Source organism: Solanum stenotomum, chromosome 12 (genome assembly GCF_019186545.1).
Source record: "Solanum stenotomum isolate F172 chromosome 12, ASM1918654v1, whole genome shotgun sequence".
NCBI lineage: Eukaryota > Viridiplantae > Streptophyta > Magnoliopsida > Solanales > Solanaceae > Solanum > Solanum stenotomum.
Genome location: NC_064293.1, coordinates 28550283 through 28572351, shown reverse-complemented (window position 1 = coordinate 28572351; position 22069 = coordinate 28550283). Strand labels below are relative to the sequence as shown.

Below are 22069 nucleotides of genomic sequence, written 5' to 3'. Positions count from 1 at the left end.
TTCCTAACTTATTTTAAGTCATTTTTTTTGACTTATTTTAAGTTATTTTTATATTTATCAAACACTTCAAGTAGTAAAAAATTGATTTAAAAGTAATTTTGACTAACTTTTAAGTCAATTTAAACACCCTCTTAGTTATGCATTGATTAGTTATACATGTATTAATTCATTATTCCACTTTCTATTATATATAAAATAATACATAAATTCCCTTACAACATATACATAAATTAGTTGCGTGGATTTCTAGATTGTCAACCAAACACAATGTTAATTTAATACACAAATAACTTATTTTTTATATATCTATCAAACATCGTATAAATAATACGAAAATTAATACATATATAACTTAAATCCTACCAAAATATTTCTTGTGAAAAAATAACTGATGATTAGGATTATTAGTTCATTGCATCTTAATATGTCTCTAATAGTATAGATAAAGAAAAATCATCCTTTTCGACCCAAATCATAACATAAGAAAAAATTAGTAAAATTTCTAGTTATTATTGTAGTGAAATATTGCAAATGAATCAGATGAGTTTTTTAATGATAAAATTTGATATTATATTGCTCAATAAAAATTATAAATTTATTCTATAACTTGATATATTGATCAACAAAGAAAGAGTGCAAATTTTGAAGACGACAATTCAAATATAAATAAGGTAAAACATAAATGAAAAAAAACTAGTCTTAAACTATCTGAAACAAAAAAAATTATTCTTAAATAAAATTTGATCTCGAATATATTGTCATCAAATGGTTCAAAATTGTCCTTATGAATTACCTAAACTCCTCTTCTATATTTTTAATTTGTAATATTGGTCTAAATTATATACCACATGTCCCAATTAAAATAAAGTGCACCGAATCTACCCTTACAATTATGCTTACGATCCGATTTTGCATACATATTACGTGTATGATTAAATTTTAGAAAAACAATTACAAATTATTACATTTTAGAAATGTCACTCAAGCTAATGTCATCTTTTCACATCACTAGATAATACATATAAATCTTATTTCACATATGCGTATAGTATATTTTTGAACTTCTCACAAATAATTACATGTAAACAACAATATTTTTTTTAATAAATATTAAACTTAATCATACAACACTAAAAAACTATTCACGTGATATTTTTCTATTATATAGAAAAAACAATTTCAACAAGTTTCAATGTATATACATATTTGTCATCTTTCAATTTCTTCTTGCTTTCCTGTATATAAAAATAAAAGTGTTGTATTGTATATAAAAAAAAAATGTTATTGTAGAAGCTACCAAATCAAAATTACACTAAACACTGGAACCAAATCAAAATTACTGAAAAAACTACAAAACAAATATTTTAGGGACTATTTTAAACCTACCCAAACATAAGGTACCTTTATTACAGAACCATCTTTTAAACAGAGCCAAAGTGCAAACAGCTAAAGTTGGGGGTGCAGAGTCACAAATATGTGAAATGTGAGGGTGAAAAAAGCATTTATATAACTAGAGACACTCTCAAGAACCCCCAAAACCCCAAAAGCCAAGAACTTTGAGAATCTGTAGTGAGAAGCAGAGAAGAAGGCGCTCAAGATGAACAAAAAGGAAGTGTTTAAGCTAGCTAAAGGGTTTCGAGGAAGAGCTAAAAACTGCATAAGAATAGCTAGAGAAAGAGTGGAGAAGGCGCTTCAGTACTCATATAGAGACCGCCGCAACAAGAAGAGGGATATGCGTTCTCTCTGGATTCAACGCATCAATGCCGGAACTCGCCAACATGGGGTATGCATAATCTCATTTTTTGCAGTTTTTGATTTGTGGGTTTTTCCCCCTTTTAAATATTTTGTCGAATTTGAGTTTTTTGTGATTGTAATTGATTTTGTTTAGCATTTACTTACTTTATGATGTGTGCTTAGTCATGGTTGTTGCAGCATACTGAACCATTATCATATTAGATGAGTAGTCTTGGAAAATGTAGCTGGCCCAATTAAATATTGCGAGAAGTTTGAGAAAGAGCTCGTAAAGGTTGGGGAATCCCAGGATTGCTCTAGTTTTTATCTTGATAAAGAAGAAGGTAATATTAAGTAGGCATCAAGGGGCTAGGCTTTTAAAGGATTTCAAGAAGTGTCTACATATATAAGGAGCAAATGAGGCAACATGTTATTGCAGTATATCTTTGTCGTATCATTCTATTGATTGATCAATCATTCAATACCAAAGTGGTCCATGAAGTTGTATAACCTATTCCACTCCAATACCAAATCACTAGAGGTTTTGTAAATCTCACACTTATCCTATGTTGATACACAAGTATTTAACCAACTACAAAGACTCCTTGACAAAAATGGACCTAATGTAGTGTAACAGCAGTATCTAAGCTTACTATCAACTATTTGCTATGTCTATGTGGGTCTTTTGCTTCTATTGTGTGTTATGTTATTAGTTAAGCTCACGTTGATTTCTCAGAGATTTTGGGTTGAGACAACCTTTCTCCCTGTAAGTTGTACCTCATTTCATTTGGCACCTTCAATTATCATAATAATGCTCCTAACAAACAATTGCATTTGAGGTTTACAAGGAAATAGAAAAGACATCTTAGATGACATTCTCTCTATATTCTTCTACATCCTCTGTTGAAATAATTTATGATCTTGTCCAATATTGTATGCTTGTACGTCTATCTTAGCAAAAACATTTCTTTGACACTCATCTTGTAGATATGTTGGGTGCCAGATGCCTGACGTTCACTCTCATACAACATTGTTGGCTTCACAATTATTCTATAGACTTGTCTTTTTTACTTTGTTAGGTATCTTCATATCTTTCCTGCAATGGTTCTTTAGCTTTCCTATTGTTATTCTAGTTTTTCTCCTCTATTATCCTTTGGCTCTTTTAGGGTTATCTTTTGAGCCACTAGCCTTAGTTCTTGAACCTTCTGTGTGGAGAATCATACCTTTGTCTATTGGATCTTAAATAACTCAACTGTAATGCTGCTGGATTCTAGAAATTTTGTGGTGCTTACTAGAATTTTCAGCATTGGGATAGGATACCAGCATGGCTGTAAAGTTGCATAATTAAATTAGGGAGCCTGGTATGGCAGTCAAAGAGCAAAATTGCAGGACCCTTAGTTTCGGCAGTGATAACAAAATATGCGTAAGAGTTAAGCTGAATATTCAGTTTCCATTGTTGATACATCTAATCTCCAATAGACTAAGGATTCTTCATAGTGAATAGCTTAGCAAAGTGCTATAACTTTCTAGTTATCTTGGACTGCAAAATCAGATAATAATAGATAGAAGCAATGGTTAAGGGAAACATACTTGGTTTACTTTATCCAAAAAAAAGGGGAACATACTTGGTTTGTGAAAGCTCGTTGCTCTAGAAATGGAGATATTATGAAGGGAGATGCCTCAGGATTCATCCTTATTAACTTTTATCATTTTTATGTGAAAGATGGAATGCTTAAAATTGGTGCCTTTTCTCTTTAGTGTGAAATGATAATCCAAAAAGCACAATTTTAACAATGTGAGATATTTCTTCTCGGAAGAAAGACATTACTATTAAATGACTGAATATGAACCAGGAAATGCATTTGGAATTCAGGAGTCTTTTACCAAGTAATTTGGGGTGGGGGGGCTTTTTGGTAGGAAAACGAAGTTTCAGTGCTCAATGCTAAAATGGCTGCACAAGCACAAAGTGAAGTGTGTCGTGGTAGACAAATAGTTTCTGCTATTTTTCAGAGGCAACATAATATTTTGAATGGTTTGGTGACTTTCTTATGTTTTATGATCCGGGTAAACTTTCCACTATTTGCTTTTAGAGACTTGGACGTGGAAGATTTGGAAAAGCATACATTTTCTAAGTTCTACTTTGGGTCTAGGTAATCTTGAAAATAGGAACTTGTAAAATCTTGCAAAATCAAACTCTGTAAGCTACAAATTGCTTTCAAGGCCACCATCCTAGTACTAATTTTTATAGAACACTAGGATTTTTTTATTTTTTATTGAGAAAGAGAACACTAGGATTTTGAAGTGCCGTAGTATCCTCCTCCTACACTTTAGCTTCCTCTTTTCAAATAAAGGTGGTGTCAGGACAACTTGTGATTGTTCCACTGTGTACCTATTACGTCCCACCAAGGCGGCTTAGACAAATGGGACGAAATCTTCTGGTCTTTATCTTTTTCAGCATTGTGGAAGTCAATATTTGTTAGACACTTTGACTATCCAAATGACAGTGGGGGCAATGCCCTATAAAGCTCATAGGCTATAGCTGGAAGATATTGCAGTAGTTCCTTGATATGATGATGAAAAGAAGAGAACAAAATATTGTAGGTGCCTCAAAGGTATCCATAGGTAACATGAATGATTCCAGAACTGACCTCTAAACTGGCACAAATATTCTTTGGTCATTTTTGCATGTGTCATACTTGGCGCCATACATGCTATCAGATATTAATTATGAAATTCAGTACTTATCAGGATCATGTTGTTGGCTCCATTTGGTTAATCTGTGTGTTATTGTTAACCAAATAATCCCCTTCATTAGATTATTTGGCCTTATGATTTGTATCTTCTTTTCTTCATTCTTCCGTTGCCTGTTGTACTCCTTTTTGTTCCCTCAACTTATTATCAGTGTCAAAGCCCAGAAGTATACGAAACTCTCTCTTTCTGCTTCCCTCTCTTTCGTGTGAGTTCAATCAGAAAAGAAACAGAAAACTAATTAGGATATTATTCAACAGGGTACTTTAGCTGAAATAAGCTGCTTTAGTATGCAAGTCAGTTGTCACCAAGTTTTGACATGAATTTGGCCATTGGCGTCGCTCTACCTGTTAACTAATCATATCTGATGTTCCTAAATGATATTTTTAGCACATCTTACTACACGTTAACAAAAAATACCTCTATCTCATCTATTAAACAATTTTCCGATTTTCCTCCAATTCCAGGTGAATTATGGCAATTTCATGCACGGGCTGATGAAGGAGAACGTACAGCTGAACAGGAAAGTCTTGTCAGAACTGTCGATGCACGAGCCATACAGCTTCAAGGCCCTTGTGGACGTCTCTCGCAGCGCTTTCCCTGGGAATAAGAAGTCCATAGTACCTCCAAAGAAGGAAGGGCTTGCTATTGTTCTTTGAATTAATTTCCTATGTTGTGCTTTGTGTACTCTTTTTCTTCTATGTTGGGCATAATTTTGTGCTAGCATTTCTGTTAGCAAATTTCTACCAATGGTATTGAAGTCTTCTTCTGTTTACTACAAGTGCTTCAATGGAAATTTAATATGCTTTAATTTTATGTTACTACTCTCTCCATCCACTTTTATTTTGTTCACTCTACTAAAAATAAAATTTTATTTTTAGTAGTCCAGTTTGAAAAATCAAAATATAATTTACTATTTTATACATATTATACCCTCTCTTTTTTTTTAAAGACAAGAAAAAGGGGGAATTGCAATACACATTTTACCCTTAGTTATTAAATGCTGTAATTATTTTCAATTCATTTTGTAAACCTACTTTACTATTTATATGAATTGGACCTACTAAATTATGTCATTTTTTTCATAATTAAGAGATAAATCAAAATAAAATTTGTATAAAGAACACGTGTTTTGTAATTAGTGTTTAACATGCGTAGCGAGTTGGGGTGTACAAAATCGAACCGAAAATCGAACCAAATCGAAAAAAAAGCCTGACTAGTGGTTTGGTATTGGGAAAAAAAACCTGACTATATTTGGGTTGGTTTGGTTTCAACTAAAAAAAACCAACCCAAGACCAAATCAACCCGACATTATATATATAATTTTAAAATTTTATTTTATACGTAAAAATATTTACTTTGATATAATTTTAAAATATTTCTTATACTTTTTCATAGTTTTTATCTTTTAATATATTATTTCATGATTGAAAGATAGAATTCTTAATGACCCAATATAGATTATAGTCCATAAATATTGGTAATTATAATAAAGCATAAATCAAAATCAAATTAATACTAACGCAAAAAAAAAAATCAACACTAAGAATGACAATAATATTGAATATTTATTCTTTAGTTTTACATAGGTTAAGACAATTAAATACATAATCTAATTTTAATTTCCTTTAATATTTAGTCATGTAACTAATACTTATTTTAGCATGATTTAGTACTTTTAAATTGTGATCATTTTCATTATGACTTATTAATTTACAATATTCGTTTTATGCAATTTCATTATTATTATTATACTAGTAAATGATAATTCTGATAAAAGAGAAGAGTCACATTATTATTTTATTCAACATATAACATATCAAAGAAATATTTGAATTTTTATGTTCATTCACATGAATAGGTTATCACATTAGAATCACTAAAAATAAAAATAACATAGTCAAGAACAATAACAATAAAAAAGAAAAAATTTATAAATAAATGAATGAACATGAGACAAAAAATTACGAAAAGTTAAAAGTGAGAATGCTAATACCTAATCTTTCTTTTACACAAAATACTTTTCAGACTCATTGTCAACAGACAATAATAAATTTTTGATGATGAAAATAAAATTATATATTATGTGAGAAATCAAAATTATAATATCAAATACAAGTTGAAAAGAAAATTTTATCCTACCTCATTTTTTTTTTTTGCTTTAACCGAAAAGTTGATTGCCTTGAGTCTTGACACGTTCAGCAAACTAATGAAAGTAGAATAAATGCAAAGAAAAATCACGTCAGAAGATATAAAATTTGAAGAATCGAAAAATTTAAAAAGAAAAAAGCCATGAAAAAATTAAAATGATAGAACCAAGACAATAGAGGCACATAAAGACAATAATTTGCAGATCCAAATCTTGATTAGCAAAAATAAATTCAAATAATGACACTATAAAAAATAATTAAGAAAATAATTTCACATCATCATTGTAAGTTCAATAACAATCCAACCGGCAACAACAAATTGATGATAATGAAAAATAAAGAATGCCTACTATGCTCCCAATTTGAAGAAAACTTACATTATAGAGAAATCTCCTTCAATGGGGGATTGTAACATATGTATATGAATATTAAGTGAATTTATAGAATATGAGAAGAAAGGGAAAAGTTTTGTAATTGATTTGAAATTATGGTGTTTAATTAGTAAGAATAAATATGATATAGAATTATGAGAATTTATGATTTAAGATGTGCATTATGGAGTTTTTAATATAACACATGAATTAGAAAATATGAAAAATCACAAAAATAAGACATGATTTAGAATTATGAGAATTAAAGATCTAAGATATATATTTTGGAGTTTTTAATATAGCACATAATTAAAAAAAAAAATCACAAAAATGAAAAAAAAGATAAATGAGTTTTTTTTTAATCATAAAAAGGTGACATATCACTTTGTCTATATCTAACTTTAATATATATAGAGATATATATATAGATTTATGTTTGTTAATATTTTAATTAAATATTTTTGTGAATATTTTAAATCAACTAAAGAGGAGAAGACAACAAACAAATCCTTTTTGGAGAAAAAAAGAAGGGTAAAGGGTCAAATATGCCCCTAAACTATTCGAAAAGGTCTAGATATACCCTCCGTTTAAAGTTTGGCTCACTCATGTCCTCGCCGTCCAACTTTTCGTCTAAATATGCCCTTATGGGCGTTAGTTGGCATGCTGGACATATCTAGCTCGTTTTCCATTTCTTTAAATGACACATGGAATTGTCATGTCATTTTAACTTTACCACATATCATTTATATGAAAATGGAAAGGGATCAATTATGCCCCTAAAAAAATTTGAACTCATAAATACCTAATCCGACCCATAAATCAACCCCACTTTTAAATAAACAAACTATCCGACCCGTTTTCAACAATTTTGTTTAATTTTTTATTTTTTTCGGTAAATCCTGAAAATTAGTAATTGATTAATAAAAAATAGAAAAAATATAAAATTAACGCAAAAAATTCACAAATTAATATTGTAACCTTAAATTCATCAATTTCAACAATTTTTTTAAATTTTTATTTTTTTGGGTAAATCCCGAAAAAGAGTAATTGATTAATAAAAAATATGAAAAATATAAAATTAACGCCAAACAATCACAAATAAATATAGTAACCTTAAATTCAAAAATTTCAACAATTTTTTTAACTTTTATTTCTTTTGGCAAATCCCGAAAATGAGTAATTGATTAATAAAAAATATAAAATTAATGCCAAAAAATCACAAATAAATATATTAACCTTAAATTCAAAAATTTCAACAATGTCAACAATTTTTTATTTTTTTTAATAAATTACTCATTTTCGGGATTTGCCAAAAAAATAAAAATTAGAAAAAATTATTGAAAATTTTGAATTTAAGGTTACTATATTTATTTGTGATTTTTTGGCGTTAATTTTATTTTTTTTTCTTATTTTTTATTAATCAATTACACATTTTCGGGATTTACCAAAAAAAAAAATTAAAAAAATTGTTGAATTTAAGATTACAATATTTATTTGTGAATTTTTGGCATTAATTTTATATTTTTTTCATATTTTTCCTCTTTTTTATTAATCAATTAGTAATTTTCGGGATTTACTGAAAAAAATAAAAATTTAAACAAAATTGTTGAAAACGAGTCGGGCAGTTTATTTAAAAGAGGGGTTTATGGGTCGGATTAGGTGTTTATGAGTTCAAATTTTTTAGGGGAAAAATTGATCCCTTTCCATTTTCATATAAATGTCATGTAATAAAGTCAAAATGACATGACAATTCCATGTGTCATTTAAAGAAATGGAAAATGAGCTGAATATGTCCAGTAGGCCAACTAATGCCCACAAGGGCATATTTAGACGAAAAGTTGGACGGCGAGGGTATGAGTGAGCCAAACTTTAAACAGAGGGTATATCTAAACCTTTTCGAATAATTTAGGGGCATATTTGACCCTTTGCCCAAAAAAAAAATGGATGATAATAAAGGTAAAAGAAAAGTTTTAACCAAAAAAGAAAAATGAAAGTTATTCAGGAGACATTAATAGTGGAGTAATAGTGAGGANGAGAAAAAAAGAAGGGTAAAGGGTCAAATATGCCCCTAAACTATTCGAAAAGGTCTAGATATACCCTCCGTTTAAAGTTTGGCTCACTCATGTCCTCGCCGTCCAACTTTTCGTCTAAATATGCCCTTATGGGCGTTAGTTGGCATGCTGGACATATCTAGCTCGTTTTCCATTTCTTTAAATGACACATGGAATTGTCATGTCATTTTAACTTTACCCTATGAAAATGAAAAGGGATCACTTATGCCCCTAAAAAAATTTGAACTCATAAATACCTAATCCGATCCATAAATCAACCCCACTTTTAAATAAACAAACTATCTGACCCGTTTTCAACAATTTTGTTTAATTTTTTATTTTTTTCGGTAAATCCTGAAAATTAGTAATTGATTAATAAAAAATAGGAAAAATATAAAATTAACGCCAAAAATTCACAAATAAATATTGTAACCTTAAATTCATCAATTTCAACAATTTTTTTAAATTTTTATTTTTTTGGGTAAATCCCGAAAAAGAGTAATTGATTAATAAAAAATATGAAAAATATAAAATTAACGCCAAACAATCACAAATAAATATAGTAACCTTAAATTCAAAAATTTCAACAATTTTTTTAACTTTTATTTCTTTTGGCAAATCCCGAAAATGAGTAATTGATTAATAAAAAATATAAAATTAATGCCAAAAAATCACAAATAAATATATTAACCTTAAATTCAAAAATTTCAACAATTTTTTATTTTTTTTAATAAATTACTCATATTCGGGATTTGCCAAAAAAAAAATAAAAAATTAGAAAAAATTATTGAAAATTTTGAATTTAAGGTTACTATATTTATTTGTGATTTTTTGGCGTTAATTTTATATTTTTTTTCTTATTTTTTATTAATCAATTACACATTTTCGGGATTTATCAAATAAAAAAAATTGTTGAATTTAAGATTACAATATTTATTTGTGAATTTTTGGCATTAATTTTATATTTTTTTCATATTTTTTATTAATCAATTAGTAATTTTTGGGATTTACTGAAAAAAATAAAAATTTAAACAAAATTGTTGAAAACGAGTCGGGCAGTTTATTTAAAAGGGGGGTTTATGGGTTGGATTAGGTGTTTATGGGTTCGAATTTTTTAGGGGAAAAATTGATCCCTTTCCATTTTCATATAAATGTCATGTAGTAAAGTCAAAATGACATGACAATTCTATGTGTCATTTAAAGAAATGGAAAATGAGCTGGATATGTCCAGCAGGCCAACTAATGTCCACAAGGGCATATTTAGACGAAAAGTTGGACGGCGAGGGTATGAGTGAGCCAAACTTTAAACAGAAGGTATATCTAAACCTTTTCGAATAATTTAGGGGCATATTTGACCCTTTGCCCAAAAAAAAATGGATGATAATAAAGGTAAAAGAAAAGTTTTAACCAAAAAAAAAAAATGAAAGTTATTCAGAAGACATTAATAGTGGAGTAATAGTGAGGAGAGAGAAAGTGTAAGTGTAGCTATTTTTCTAAATTAAATGAGGAAAGTATAAAAGAAATTGAGATCCCGCCAAAGAAGCATGCCACATCAACGATTTCACATCCAGCTTTATATATATATATATATATTTGGATATTTTAGTGTCATTAATCATATTATATTTTGAGTTATTTTCTTATGAAACACTTAGCTAGCGTTTGGTCATAGATCTTCAAATATTTTTGGCAAATATTATTTGAGTGAAAATTTGGATGAAATTTCACCATGTGTTTGGCCATAGTATTTGGACAATATATTTCACTTAAAAAAATACGATTTATACCCATAAGTTTTAAAACATATCAAAACTAACAATAAGTTTGTATTACAAGTCAATCGGATCTTCGTTGCAACAAATAACAAGTAGTGAGCAATGTGGTAATTTGGAGTGAGTGCAACAAACATCATTCCATACATCGTAAAGTAGACAAAGCATATGACTTTGTTACCCTGAGCCAATTGTTCATCATTTTCATATTCACCGAATATTTCATCACTACTTTGGTGTTCACGTAAAAAATTATGTAATACAACGCAAACATCTACTATAGAGGGTATTTTTATAAAAGATAAAAGTTTGTTGTAAAATTTCAATTTTTAAAAGATCTCAAATAATGAGATTTTGCCCAAATACTAGAAAAAACTATTATTTGAGAATTTGGGATATTTGCCAAATAATAACAAATTGTATGACAAACATTATTTGTCAATTTTTCCCCCAAATATTATTTGAGAAATCCATGGCCAAACGAGTCCTTAGATAGTTGTATTTTGATAGGACTAAAGAAATATTTGAAGTACAAGTACATTATACATTTGTACGAATACTTTACCGAAAAAACTCGAAAATCTGAAAAACCCAAAAAAACCTGAGGTTGAAAAACCCGAGTTTTATTGATTTGGTTTGGTTTATAAATTCAAAAATTCGACACAAATGATTTGATTTGATATTTGAAAAACCCGAACCAATCCGACCATGTACACCCCTAGTAGCGAGTAAGCATTTTCAAATAATATGGGCTCAATGGAACTTTGATGATTGCTAAAAGTATTAGGAATACTTTATTTGGACACCGTTATTTAATCTATATCACCCTTTGAATATTTTTATTTGGCTATCCACTTCAAAATAACTTTAAATATGCGATGTCTGGAGTGAAGATTTGACAAGTGCAACTACATATGGTGAACTTCAAGCATAAACGACTGAAGCTTAGGATGAAAAACAGTTGAATTCAACTATTTATGAACTTTAATCATATGTATATGAAATTTGAGATATTTTGTCCGAAGTTAAAGATTAATAATCTCACACAAATGATTTCGACGTGAATAGACTCAATAGTCAACAAGTATGACTTAAATAGTGATCCCGGAAATATCCATGCCCTTCGGCCGGATGAGTGAAGCCCATACGGCCCAGAATAAATTAAGCCCATACAAACTGATCCAATAAAAACCCTAGAATCCCTAAATTTAGGTTTAGAAATAGCGCCTTTCTCTTCATTCCAGCTCCTTCTTCTGTTGCCCTAGCCTCCGCCACTCCCCACCCCCTTACCCCTAAAAACTTCCGGCGATAATGGTAAGCTTCTCTGCTACTGGTGTGATTAGTGTTGTATGTATTTTGAGCATTAAATGCCTGATGTGTTTGATTTTCGTTTGCAGGCACCTAAGAAGGAAAAGGCTCCTCCACCGTCTTCCAAGCCCGCCAAGTCCGGTGGTGGCAAGCAGAAGAAGAAGGTCATACCTATTTCTCTTGTTTTAATGATTTGTTTATTTGTGTTGTTGGTAACTAGGGAAAGTTTGAGTTTTTAATGCTGGATTTTGAATGTGGAATTGCAGAAGTGGAGCAAGGGAAAGCAAAAGGAGAAGGTGAACAACATGGTTTTGTTCGATAAGGGTACTTACGACAAGCTCATCACTGAAGCACCCAAGTATAAGCTTATCACCCCTTCCGTCCTCTCTGACCGTTTGAGGGTATGTATATTCTTTAAGTATGGATCTAGTTGTTATGTATTGAATATCTAGTGTGTTTTGTTCAATGTGAATATTTTTTTGCTTATAAGAACGAATTATATCAATTGTAACTTGTCGAATGATTCTACTCTTTTTATAAACTAACTCAACTAAAAAGCATAGCTAGTGAACTGTGGTGTTATAGATTTTCAAAATACTTGTGTATTAGTCTAATGATTTAGTTCTAGTTGAATTTTAGCACAAGTCCTTTGAAATATAGTATGCGTACTCTAATTTGGATGTGGGATAACTGGTTTTGATAGTTTGTTTTTGTGGAATTGTTTGGTTGTCCTTTGGAAAAACCAAACTTGAAATTTGATTGTTTCAAGTTGATTAATCATTTTCAAAGTTACTTGTTTAAGAAATCATTTTCCGGAAACTGAAAAGAATGGGATCAAGATGTAGATTCTAAAATTTGAGGAGCCAAACAAATAGAATTCAAAGATATTATTTGGGTGGTGGACTTTCTATTCTGAGAACAACATGACTGATTTTGTTAAATGTAGAAATTTTGGTTTTTTAACTAGATGTTTGGTTTGAAAAGTGAATGAACACATAGTTCTCTTATAACAACATACCCATTATAGTTTCACAATTTTGAATGTGTTTTCCTCAAACCAATTTGATTTTCAAACCAAACATGACTTTTGTTTTGTTTTGAAAAACAAACAAATCAACTATGTTGTGTTAAAACTAGAGCACTACATGCAATGCTAACTGCTGAAATGGCAACAACTTCCTTTATGAATGCATTTCTGTTGTTTCCCTTGGTCCAAGTTTTTCATGAATTCATGTTTGATGTTTTCTTCTTGAAGACGCCCAACGCTAATTACTGACTGGAAAAGCTTTACCTTACACTAATTTTTTGAAATGTAAATCCAAGCTCTGTAGTTGGTTCTCTATAATACTCATGTGGGAACCATACATTTGGTAATCCATATTTGAGCTTGTGCTGTAATGCAGTGGTGATATTGCTTATTGTTGAGTGGTTTGTTGCAGATGCATTTTCCATATGCTGATATTCTTAATGCTAATATTAGTTCATTTTGATTGAATTTGCAGATTAGTGGATCCCTTGCCAGGAAGGCAATTAGGGAATTGATGGCTAAAGGTTTGATCAGGATGGTGTCTGCTCATGCTAGCCAGCAGATTTACACCCGGGCTACCAACACCTAAGGCTTTAATATTTAGACTTTGTTGTTTAATTAGCCTTTCATTTTGTTTGAAACACTATGTCAAAGACAATTTTGTGCTATGAGTTGAAGATTTGTTACTCATTGAATTCTTGGTGCTTCTGAAATTATGCAACCTTTTGCTGAAATCATTCTTGCCTCTAGTATAAGGTTTATGAATTGTGCATTGAGTTATATCTGTATCTTACAATATTTGTTTCATATTTCCTAGTAATCTTTATTTGCAATGCCGGTGTAGTTGTCGATGGGTTCAACTTTATACAAGATAAAATTTTAACACTCAATTCATTCTACTTTTTTAAACTATAGTTTTTGTATATTAATATTTTTTACAACTTTCACATATACTTTAATAATCTGCATGAAAGTAGTTTGTTTTGAACCTGTAGATAATAATAAGCAAACGTTTCTTCATAGAATTGTACGTTAAGGAAGGTCGTGTTTCAACCATACCATATTTTATATGCTCTCTGTTATTTTTGATATATAAGTTATACCACTGACAAGCTTTTTTGAATTTCTACACCGAGCAATTAATGGAGAAGTTCTGATTAGTAACACAGTAGATATAAACTTCTAAACCAACACTAATTTCTCACTCGACATTTTAACTTTTTCTTTTTTACAAGATCCACAGCGAAGGAATATCTAGAAGTAAATACAAAACGATACGAATATAAGACCTGCTGCTTTGCAAGACATAAGAATCAATAATCGCAGTGGATACCTTTCTTATAACTGAGATATTGACACAGAATGCATTGACCTTCGAAAATTGGAATCCATCAACCAGCAGTTCTACACGCTCATCTTCCTAAACTAACCAAACATAATGTCAAAAGTTATAACTCAAATTTCAGACTCGATATTGCGTACACTTACCATAACAACATTTGAAGGAATCACAAGGTAATTACAAAAGGACAAGAAAGGACGTCCACAAACAAGCTCAGAAAGACATCATTTAGAGAATATATTCCCATCGACCACTTTGTACAAGTAGCCTATTCTGAACTATCTACACTGAGATAAAACATCCAGAACGCCACAATTACCCTGATTTTGCCCAGCTACCACAGTTCTACTTTGACAAAAGCATTGCTGTTTCTACAAACAGCTACAACATACATACTATGGTCCACAAAGTCCTTGATATTTCATAAATCAAGAGGCATTCTCTGAAGAAGCAACCTTGTCTTTTCCAGACTCGAGATTAAAGTTGATGTGTGATTTATCACCAGATTCATCCAGTTTCTGCTGATTATCAGTTTCCTTCACTGTCAGGAAACGACCCCCACATCCTCTAGCTCTTTTCAATGCATGCAAATGGCGTGATTCATGCAAGTAAGGCTGCAAGATTATTTTGCACTGTGAGCCTCCCAAGGTATTGGTGCTGGAAAAACATAGCCTCAGAAACAGATATTAGAACTTCTAATCATGGTGTAAGGCACCTTATTACCAACTGTATGCTATTGGATCTTGCAGCTGTTTCCAGCACAGTTGATAACCATCTTTGAGCTATTTATTTGGGAGTAAAAGACATTATTGATCAGAACCCATAACTTTCGACACACACATATTAATCATAGAGAAAATGGATTTTTTTGCTTGGAGAAAGATCCTTAATTACGAACCACGAACGGAATCACTCTGTTCCCCAACAACAATATTTTATTTTATTTTTGAAAAATACATCTAAATTATGTTTCCCAATGATCAGAGCAATCTAAACTTTGATGGGCAATTGATCAATAATATAGAATATAGATGTTCTAGAATTAAGAGCTTTTGTTGCATCAGAACCTTTGTACAATGTAATGTGAAACTAATAGGGTATACTAGTAATTATTTAGATTTTTACGCGTAGCAACTGTAAATAGAGGAGATTAACGTTACAGTCCAGAAAAAATATACATTTGAGAACTTGCTCTACTGTCTCAATCATGCTCTGCTATCCACACTTCACTTGCAGTATATATATTATTAGTAAAGGAAATTTTATGGTTTTGTTGTTAGGTTGGGACTCACAAGGAAACCCAATCATGATATAAAATTCTGCGTAACAAATATGATTGCAACATAGAACTCTACATTACTAAAGTGCCTTTATGTTTTCAGAATTGAAGTGTGCACTACTAATATCAGCCTAACTTATGCAAAAATCTATGTATTATTTTATGTGGGATAGAATGCAAATATTGGTCTACCAAAAAGTATATAGAAAAAGATGCTCTCATAGTAGATATCCCTGAATAAGAATCCCTGTATTATTTTTTGATGTGTAACAACCCTCGCTTCATTATTCACTGCATAATAATCCCTATATATTATTAATGGCATAATACTTCATATATATAGCTCTAACATAACTAGTAAGTGAACCAAGCGACCCCTGTATGTGTTTAAAATAGCACTAGAAATGCGCAGACACTTAAAATATGTGCATCACAAATATGAATCATCTGGAAGGCTATTTAACACTTAACAGTAGGAAGTGATAAATCAACAGATGAACCACAAACAAGCTGTCAAGGTTGCCTGTAAATTGTGATATTGGATACTGAAGCAACATAGTATAAGAAATAACAAGACAAACATTTTTCGACAAAATACCTTCCTAGCTTTCAGAAGTTTCTTTTCTGACTCAGCTTTCGCGCGAGATTGTCGACGCCTCAAGATGCCATGATACTGTTTTGCATTAACAAAAACAGGTTCGTCTATCGCATCTGATGGCAAAGGAACACCCGCTTGTTGAATTCCCATTAGCTGAACGTGAACCTGACAGAAAATGACACAACTAAGCTCTCAAATTCATACGGATATTTCATAGATGAAGTCCAAATGAGAAGTGTTATGAAAATGTAATACCATTGGTTGTGCTGGATAAGGTTGTGGAGGACAAGGCTGTGCATCGTACGGTGCAAAGATGCTCCTATAGTATGGGTCTGGATATGGATAAGCTGTTTGAGCCTGCAACTAATGAAAAATCGATGCAGATTTATTATCAGAAAAATAGACTCAATATAACCAATCACCAGAGCATAAATATAAAATTAGTAGGCATAGAAACAGGCTTCAAATATTCCCCAACTGGTACCTTGAAGATCTGCAATCTCTATCAGAAGCCTCTAGTTTAAGACTGTCCAATAAAAATGAGTGTCCTACTAAGAATACTTAAGATTGCAAGTTATTATGTGTGCCAAATGAAGCGAGGGAGGGAGATACAACATCTGGCTCCAGGATAATCCAGGAAAATCTTTATGCAGCGGTCCAAATAGGGAACAACGGATTTTCAACAACTGTTGGAAACAATTGTAGCACAAAATTTCATTCACAAAGCTGAAAAGATGGCAAAATTTAAAAGGTTTGCATTTAAACAAGTGTTTACTATATAACTAACTCTATACTTCAAGCTGCCGCATAAAGAGTCTACTTGATTCAGATCATCTTATCTATGGTGTACAAAGAATTCTGCTAGTGTATCCCTCCTATAGGACAAAGACTTACCTTAAATGAAACTCTAGGCCAGTAGACCTACAAGAAAATTTTAGCCAAATTGTGGCAAGTGTAGTTGTAGAGAGTGACAAACAGATCGAGCAATCTGAAAACGAAGCAATGCCTAGAGAATTAGTTACAAAATAACACAAGCTTGTAAAACCGGATGTTACTTAAAACAGAAATGAGAGATTATAATTAAAGTGTTTGTGTCTAACCCAACCATACCTGATTTACAAGACCAATGAAAATACCAGAAAACAAGCCCAAAATGGAAAATCAAACTCCATCACAAGGTCTTCAGTTATGATTGACAAACCCAACCATGATGGATCGTAAATATCGAGAAGTCATGAAATATGTATTCTTAATGTTACAACATCACCATTCAAAAACTTTATGCTATTTACATAAGCACACACTACACAGGTACCTGTGTTTCTTCTTGCAACTGAATGTTCTTATTAGTGGTTCTAACTTCTAACTCCTATCAGGAGAAAGTCATCAAATAATCAAAAGCAATTTCATATATAAGCACAAAAAGGTCATTCCCTATCTTCAAGAATTATACAAATTTTCTTATTCCTCGTCAGTCGTCAGAGACTATCAACCCTTATTATATCAGCCAGGTATCAACATGAAAATCTATAAGTAGAAATATTTCCATCCTACTACTGAATACATTTGGAATACTAAAGACACTTGATGCATTAATATCCTTTTCTTAGGTTCATACTCACCTATTGCTTTCTCAAATAGTCTGAACGACACCAATGTATTCTGCAATGCTATCTAATAAGCAACTTTCTTCAATTTATAGGTTCGCGTGAAACATCTGACTATTCATTTATATGTCTAAAATAATATCTTTTGCATCATATGAACTTATCTCTAGATACAAGAATCCATAAGCACGGTCATAGCTCCATTATGCCCCACATTAAGATATTTATTATCAACTTGGCTTCCAAACTTTTGCAAAACCAACTATTTGGGCAAGAAATATACGCGGTTTCCTATTGGCTGTTACAAGTGTCAAAGTGGCGTCTCTGCTAATGAAGATCAGAACGATATCACACTCTTATTTTATTATGACCAAATATGAACATGTGCACTTCATCTCACAAAATAAAGAAGCCTATTAACAAGTGCAAAACAATAATACTCACAGAACCATCGTCAATATATCGACATGCCTATTACAATCAGTTAATCCTTGAGATATTTATAACCTATTTGACGTCTGACGAGACCCCTAATTGATTCATGACAGCAGTTATAGGATAACATCTGATCGAAAGAACAAGAGGGGGTCGCATCTGTCAGCAAGAATAACTATCAAGTAGAAGAAATCAATTCAGGACTTAATAGTGATTTTCCAGAAATCTGGCGGTAGAAGTTAATTGGTGCATCAAATATACCATAGAATTTCCATTGCCAAGTTGATTGGGCATAACATAGTGCATATTTGGTGTTACAGTGCCAGGGACAGACATTCCAGCGGCAGGGGATGAAGACTCGCTGTGAGCCTCTGATTGATTTTCTGACTGTTCATTCTCGCTACCATCTGAAAATTTATTGCATTAACATAGGCATTAGAACCTTTTGTTCATGTAACCAAAAATACATATCCAATTCACTTTAAATTCCTACTGCTTTTGTCTGAGTTTACTATGGTTCTTAACAAATTGAATGTGAAACAAAGCATATGCAGATAATAATTTATTTTCTTCTATCATGATAAGTCCAACTCATTTTGATAAGTCTAAACTACACAATGAAGGCATCAAAAGAATGTATTAAAAGATAATCAGTTCAACCAGTGTCATCAAACAAGTACTCCTGAATCTTGACTACCTATACATAACCGGATTCTTCGCTATACAACATATGAATTATCTTGTATATATTTTTTTACATCTTTTGCTATTCTAGAATATTCTCCTATTTCTTTCATCCAAATTAGCTGAAGGATGCAAGCAGAATAGAATTCTTCCAACTGCCTTTATCTTCTTAATAATCTCCCACAACACTTATTTAAAAAAACAATCTTCCACAATAGTATGGAAAAATTCTCAAGCTGCACTTTTGATGTCATGAATGTGCTTCATATCATAAAACTGGAGGAATCACACAAAAAAATGTGTCAGATTGTACTAGCAGGAGATGAAGGGTTTGTATCATACTATTTGTGTAGAAGAGCAAGGCTACAGACATCATTTAGTAATGAAAGACATGTGAATCAAGCTTACTTCACAATCAACACAACATAGTGAAGGACTCGAGAAACAAATCTATACCGCCAACAAATAGTATACTAAACCCCCATAAAATAACCTGAATGATAATGAAGCGAGGACGTCATGCTGCTGCTTGCCACAGAATCTCCAAAGTAACAAACCTATGCAGTTAACAAAAGATGGATCAGCAAAATAACAGCACACTCTATACCAAAAAATATACATCCAGGAGCATAAATAAATCATACTACAAAACTTAAATTCAACCTTCAGATATAATGATCAGACTTCTTTGATTGTCATGTCTCAACATTTCTACACATAAAACCATTTCCTTCAAATATCCATGCCACAAAGCCAAATTACTTGTAAAATTAATTCAGATACATTCCACTTCATATTTTTCATCTTTCAAACTACAAAAAAGCCTTAAAATTATATGATTTTTCACACATTCCAGTTCAGAACTCAATTAACTATGTAAGGAAAAAAGTTTTAATTATTAGGGAAACAACAAATAACAGAAATTGCCAAGCTCAAATCCAATTTTCCATTCCTTTCTGCAAAAACATGTAAATCTAAATGAAATTCAATTAATCATACAATGAGTTAACGAATTCAGCGTATTACATCTCAACCTTTTCAGCATCTAAACTCAATTTCATCAAAAAAATAATAAATTAAAAGAATCAAATCCAAATAAAAGGCGTACATCGAATTCACCTCAAACAGCAACTGAATAGTGAAACAGCTCAAATATGAAATTTTACACATGCAAAATACACAAATAACGAAGCTCAATTTCTCAATTTCGATTCCAAATTCCACTTTATGAGTAGGTTTTTGAATAGATGAAGACGAAAAATTACCTTTCGGGAAGAGCTTCGTGTATAGAAAACCAATAAGCAGCTTTAATTTCTGGTGTTTTCTGTTGAATTTCCTTCTCTAGGGAGAGAGAGAGAGCTTTATTCTGTGTTTGTAACTGTTGTTGTTTACTTGTTTTACTTCTCAGGCGCCAATCAAAATTTAGTCGGACTTCAATGTGAATATCGAAGACACATTGAAATAAAATTAAAAAAATTTGTGGTGTGAGTTTTTATGACATAGTTTTTTCACTATTCTTTTTACTTTTTTTATTCGAATTTTATTCATATTCAAGAAGCGATTAAATTTAAATTTATCTGATATTTTATATTTGTATCAAGTCTAAATTCATACGTCAGTATGACCGATTAAATCTAAATTCATATCCTCATTTGATGATATAGATCTCAAATATCCTTTCATAATTCATATTGTTTGTTTGCCTGCCTACCCTTTGTTTTTTCTTCTCTCTCTTTAAAAGCTTTATTTTTTTTTAATATTAATCAATAATATTAGAAATTCAATAATTTTGATTAATTTAAATATAATGTAAAGTTTATTCAAGACCTTTAATTATAATTAATTAATTCAAATTGATACAAAGTAAAATCCCTTTAAAAACAATAAAAGGATGTACTCTATCCCATTATAAATTGATGACAAAATTATAGTCTCAATACTTTTTTCGTAAATGAATTATACTCTATTTACATGATTTACTGTATCTCAACCTGCCTTAAATAAAATAAAGGTATAATGATTTTATTGGATTTAAAAATAGTTATTCTACAGAAAAATACATATTTCATAACTTGGTAGATACTCAAAATTAGTCTCACTAAATTGCTTAATTTTAGGGTAACAGAAAAAAGAATTGGAGAAAATTCAGACAGCATAATATAATGCATAAACTATAAAAGGAGTAACACATGTTTTTTTTTTAATCTGTTTTTTATATATAAGAAGAAAAAAGAAAAAGGAAAAAAAATGGTAAACAGAATATATGTGGCTTGGAGTGAAAAGACAGAAGTGGTCCAAATCTTTGGCAGGGAAAAAGCAGTTGCAATTTTAGCCAGAAGTTTATGTGGGGACTAGATTGGTATTGTTAGCTAAATAAATTTGTTTTGAAAAATAAAAAAAAGAGAGTAGAATAATGAATCTACTCCATTCAATATTGATCACGTGGAAGTGGATTTGACCCAAATCAGACAAGTGTCTTTAATTAAACTAAATATAAAACTTTAATTTAAGAATAAAAAGTCCTAAATTTTATCTCTGCAAATAACAAATAAGCATGGTTAGAATTATAATTCATTAAATTTTTAGGTTCGTTTTCGAACTATCGACAACCTTAAAAATATTTTTTTATTTGACTAACTTAATCTAGATACACTTTCAATCTACCACATGACATAACAAGTGAGTTCAAACGCTTGTAATAGCATGAGACTCATAATAAAAGATCGAGAGAAGCATTGAAAACACCCTTAAACTTAGCAAGAGGTTAGAGGTATGTTTCACTGATGTTGCAAGATCGAAAGTGTATTTAAGTTAATCAAGTGAATGAGTGTTTTTAAGGCTGTAAATAATTTTGGAATGAAACTAATAATTTGCACTGAATTTAGGAGTGTTTTCAGTACTTCCCAGTTTTTTTTTATTAACAATAGATGAATGTCTTTACTTGTTAAATTATTTTAACCCTATTA

General features: G+C 30.9%; 3 protein-coding genes across 7 annotated transcripts; 2 read left to right on the top strand and 1 right to left on the bottom strand.

The window, feature by feature from the left end:
- The first annotated feature begins 1519 nt into the window (after positions 1-1519).
- LOC125849425 (uncharacterized) lies at positions 1520-5303 on the top strand. Its single transcript, XM_049529510.1, has 2 exons — positions 1520-1783; positions 4947-5303. The coding sequence occupies exons 1-2, from the start codon at positions 1598-1600 to the stop codon at positions 5136-5138; spliced, it is 378 nt and encodes a 125-aa protein (XP_049385467.1). The 5' UTR covers positions 1520-1597; the 3' UTR covers positions 5139-5303.
- A 6691-nt stretch (positions 5304-11994) lies between these two features.
- On the top strand, positions 11995-13860 carry LOC125847805 (40S ribosomal protein S25-2). Its single transcript, XM_049527505.1, has 4 exons — positions 11995-12137; positions 12221-12295; positions 12398-12532; positions 13634-13860. The coding sequence occupies exons 1-4, from the start codon at positions 12135-12137 to the stop codon at positions 13745-13747; spliced, it is 327 nt and encodes a 108-aa protein (XP_049383462.1). The 5' UTR covers positions 11995-12134; the 3' UTR covers positions 13748-13860.
- Positions 13861-14498: 638 nt separating this feature from the next.
- LOC125848069 (nuclear transcription factor Y subunit A-7-like) lies at positions 14499-20493 on the bottom strand. 5 transcript variants are annotated; one of them, XM_049527865.1, is made up of 6 exons: positions 20369-20493; positions 19597-19660; positions 18681-18826; positions 16633-16740; positions 16378-16542; positions 14499-15114 (listed from the first exon to the last, which is right to left on the bottom strand). In XM_049527865.1, exons 2-6 carry the CDS (start codon positions 19622-19624, stop codon positions 14929-14931), a joined length of 633 nt encoding a protein of 210 aa, XP_049383822.1. In that variant the 5' UTR covers positions 19625-19660; positions 20369-20493; the 3' UTR covers positions 14499-14928. The 5 variants fall into 5 exon arrangements, with proteins under 5 accessions (XP_049383822.1, XP_049383824.1, XP_049383823.1 ...); XM_049527867.1 differs by having other exon boundaries at positions 16633-16734; XM_049527866.1 differs by lacking the exon at positions 20369-20493 and adding an exon at positions 19767-20045 and having other exon boundaries at positions 16633-16734.
- Between the last annotated feature and the right edge of the window lie 1576 nt (positions 20494-22069).

Excerpts from the sequence above, each read along its gene's own strand:
- LOC125849425 (XM_049529510.1), top strand. The coding sequence starts at position 1,598 with ATGAACAAAAAGGAAGTGTTTAAGCTAGCTAAAGGGTTTCGAGGAAGA. Across the intron at positions 1,784-4,946 it reads CCGGAACTCGCCAACATGGG|GTGAATTATGGCAATTTCAT; the intron begins GTATGCATAATC and ends CTCCAATTCCAG.
- LOC125847805 (XM_049527505.1), top strand. Across the intron at positions 12,296-12,397 it reads GTGGCAAGCAGAAGAAGAAG|AAGTGGAGCAAGGGAAAGCA; the intron begins GTCATACCTATT and ends GTGGAATTGCAG. Across the intron at positions 12,533-13,633 it reads TCCTCTCTGACCGTTTGAGG|ATTAGTGGATCCCTTGCCAG; the intron begins GTATGTATATTC and ends TTGAATTTGCAG.
- LOC125848069 (XM_049527865.1), bottom strand. The coding sequence starts at position 19,624 with ATGACGTCCTCGCTTCATTATCATTCAG. Across the intron at positions 16,543-16,632 it reads CTTATCCAGCACAACCAATG|GTTCACGTTCAGCTAATGGG; the intron begins GTATTACATTTT and ends ATTTTCTGTCAG. Across the intron at positions 15,115-16,377 it reads AACTTCTGAAAGCTAGGAAG|CCTTACTTGCATGAATCACG; the intron begins GTATTTTGTCGA and ends ATAATCTTGCAG.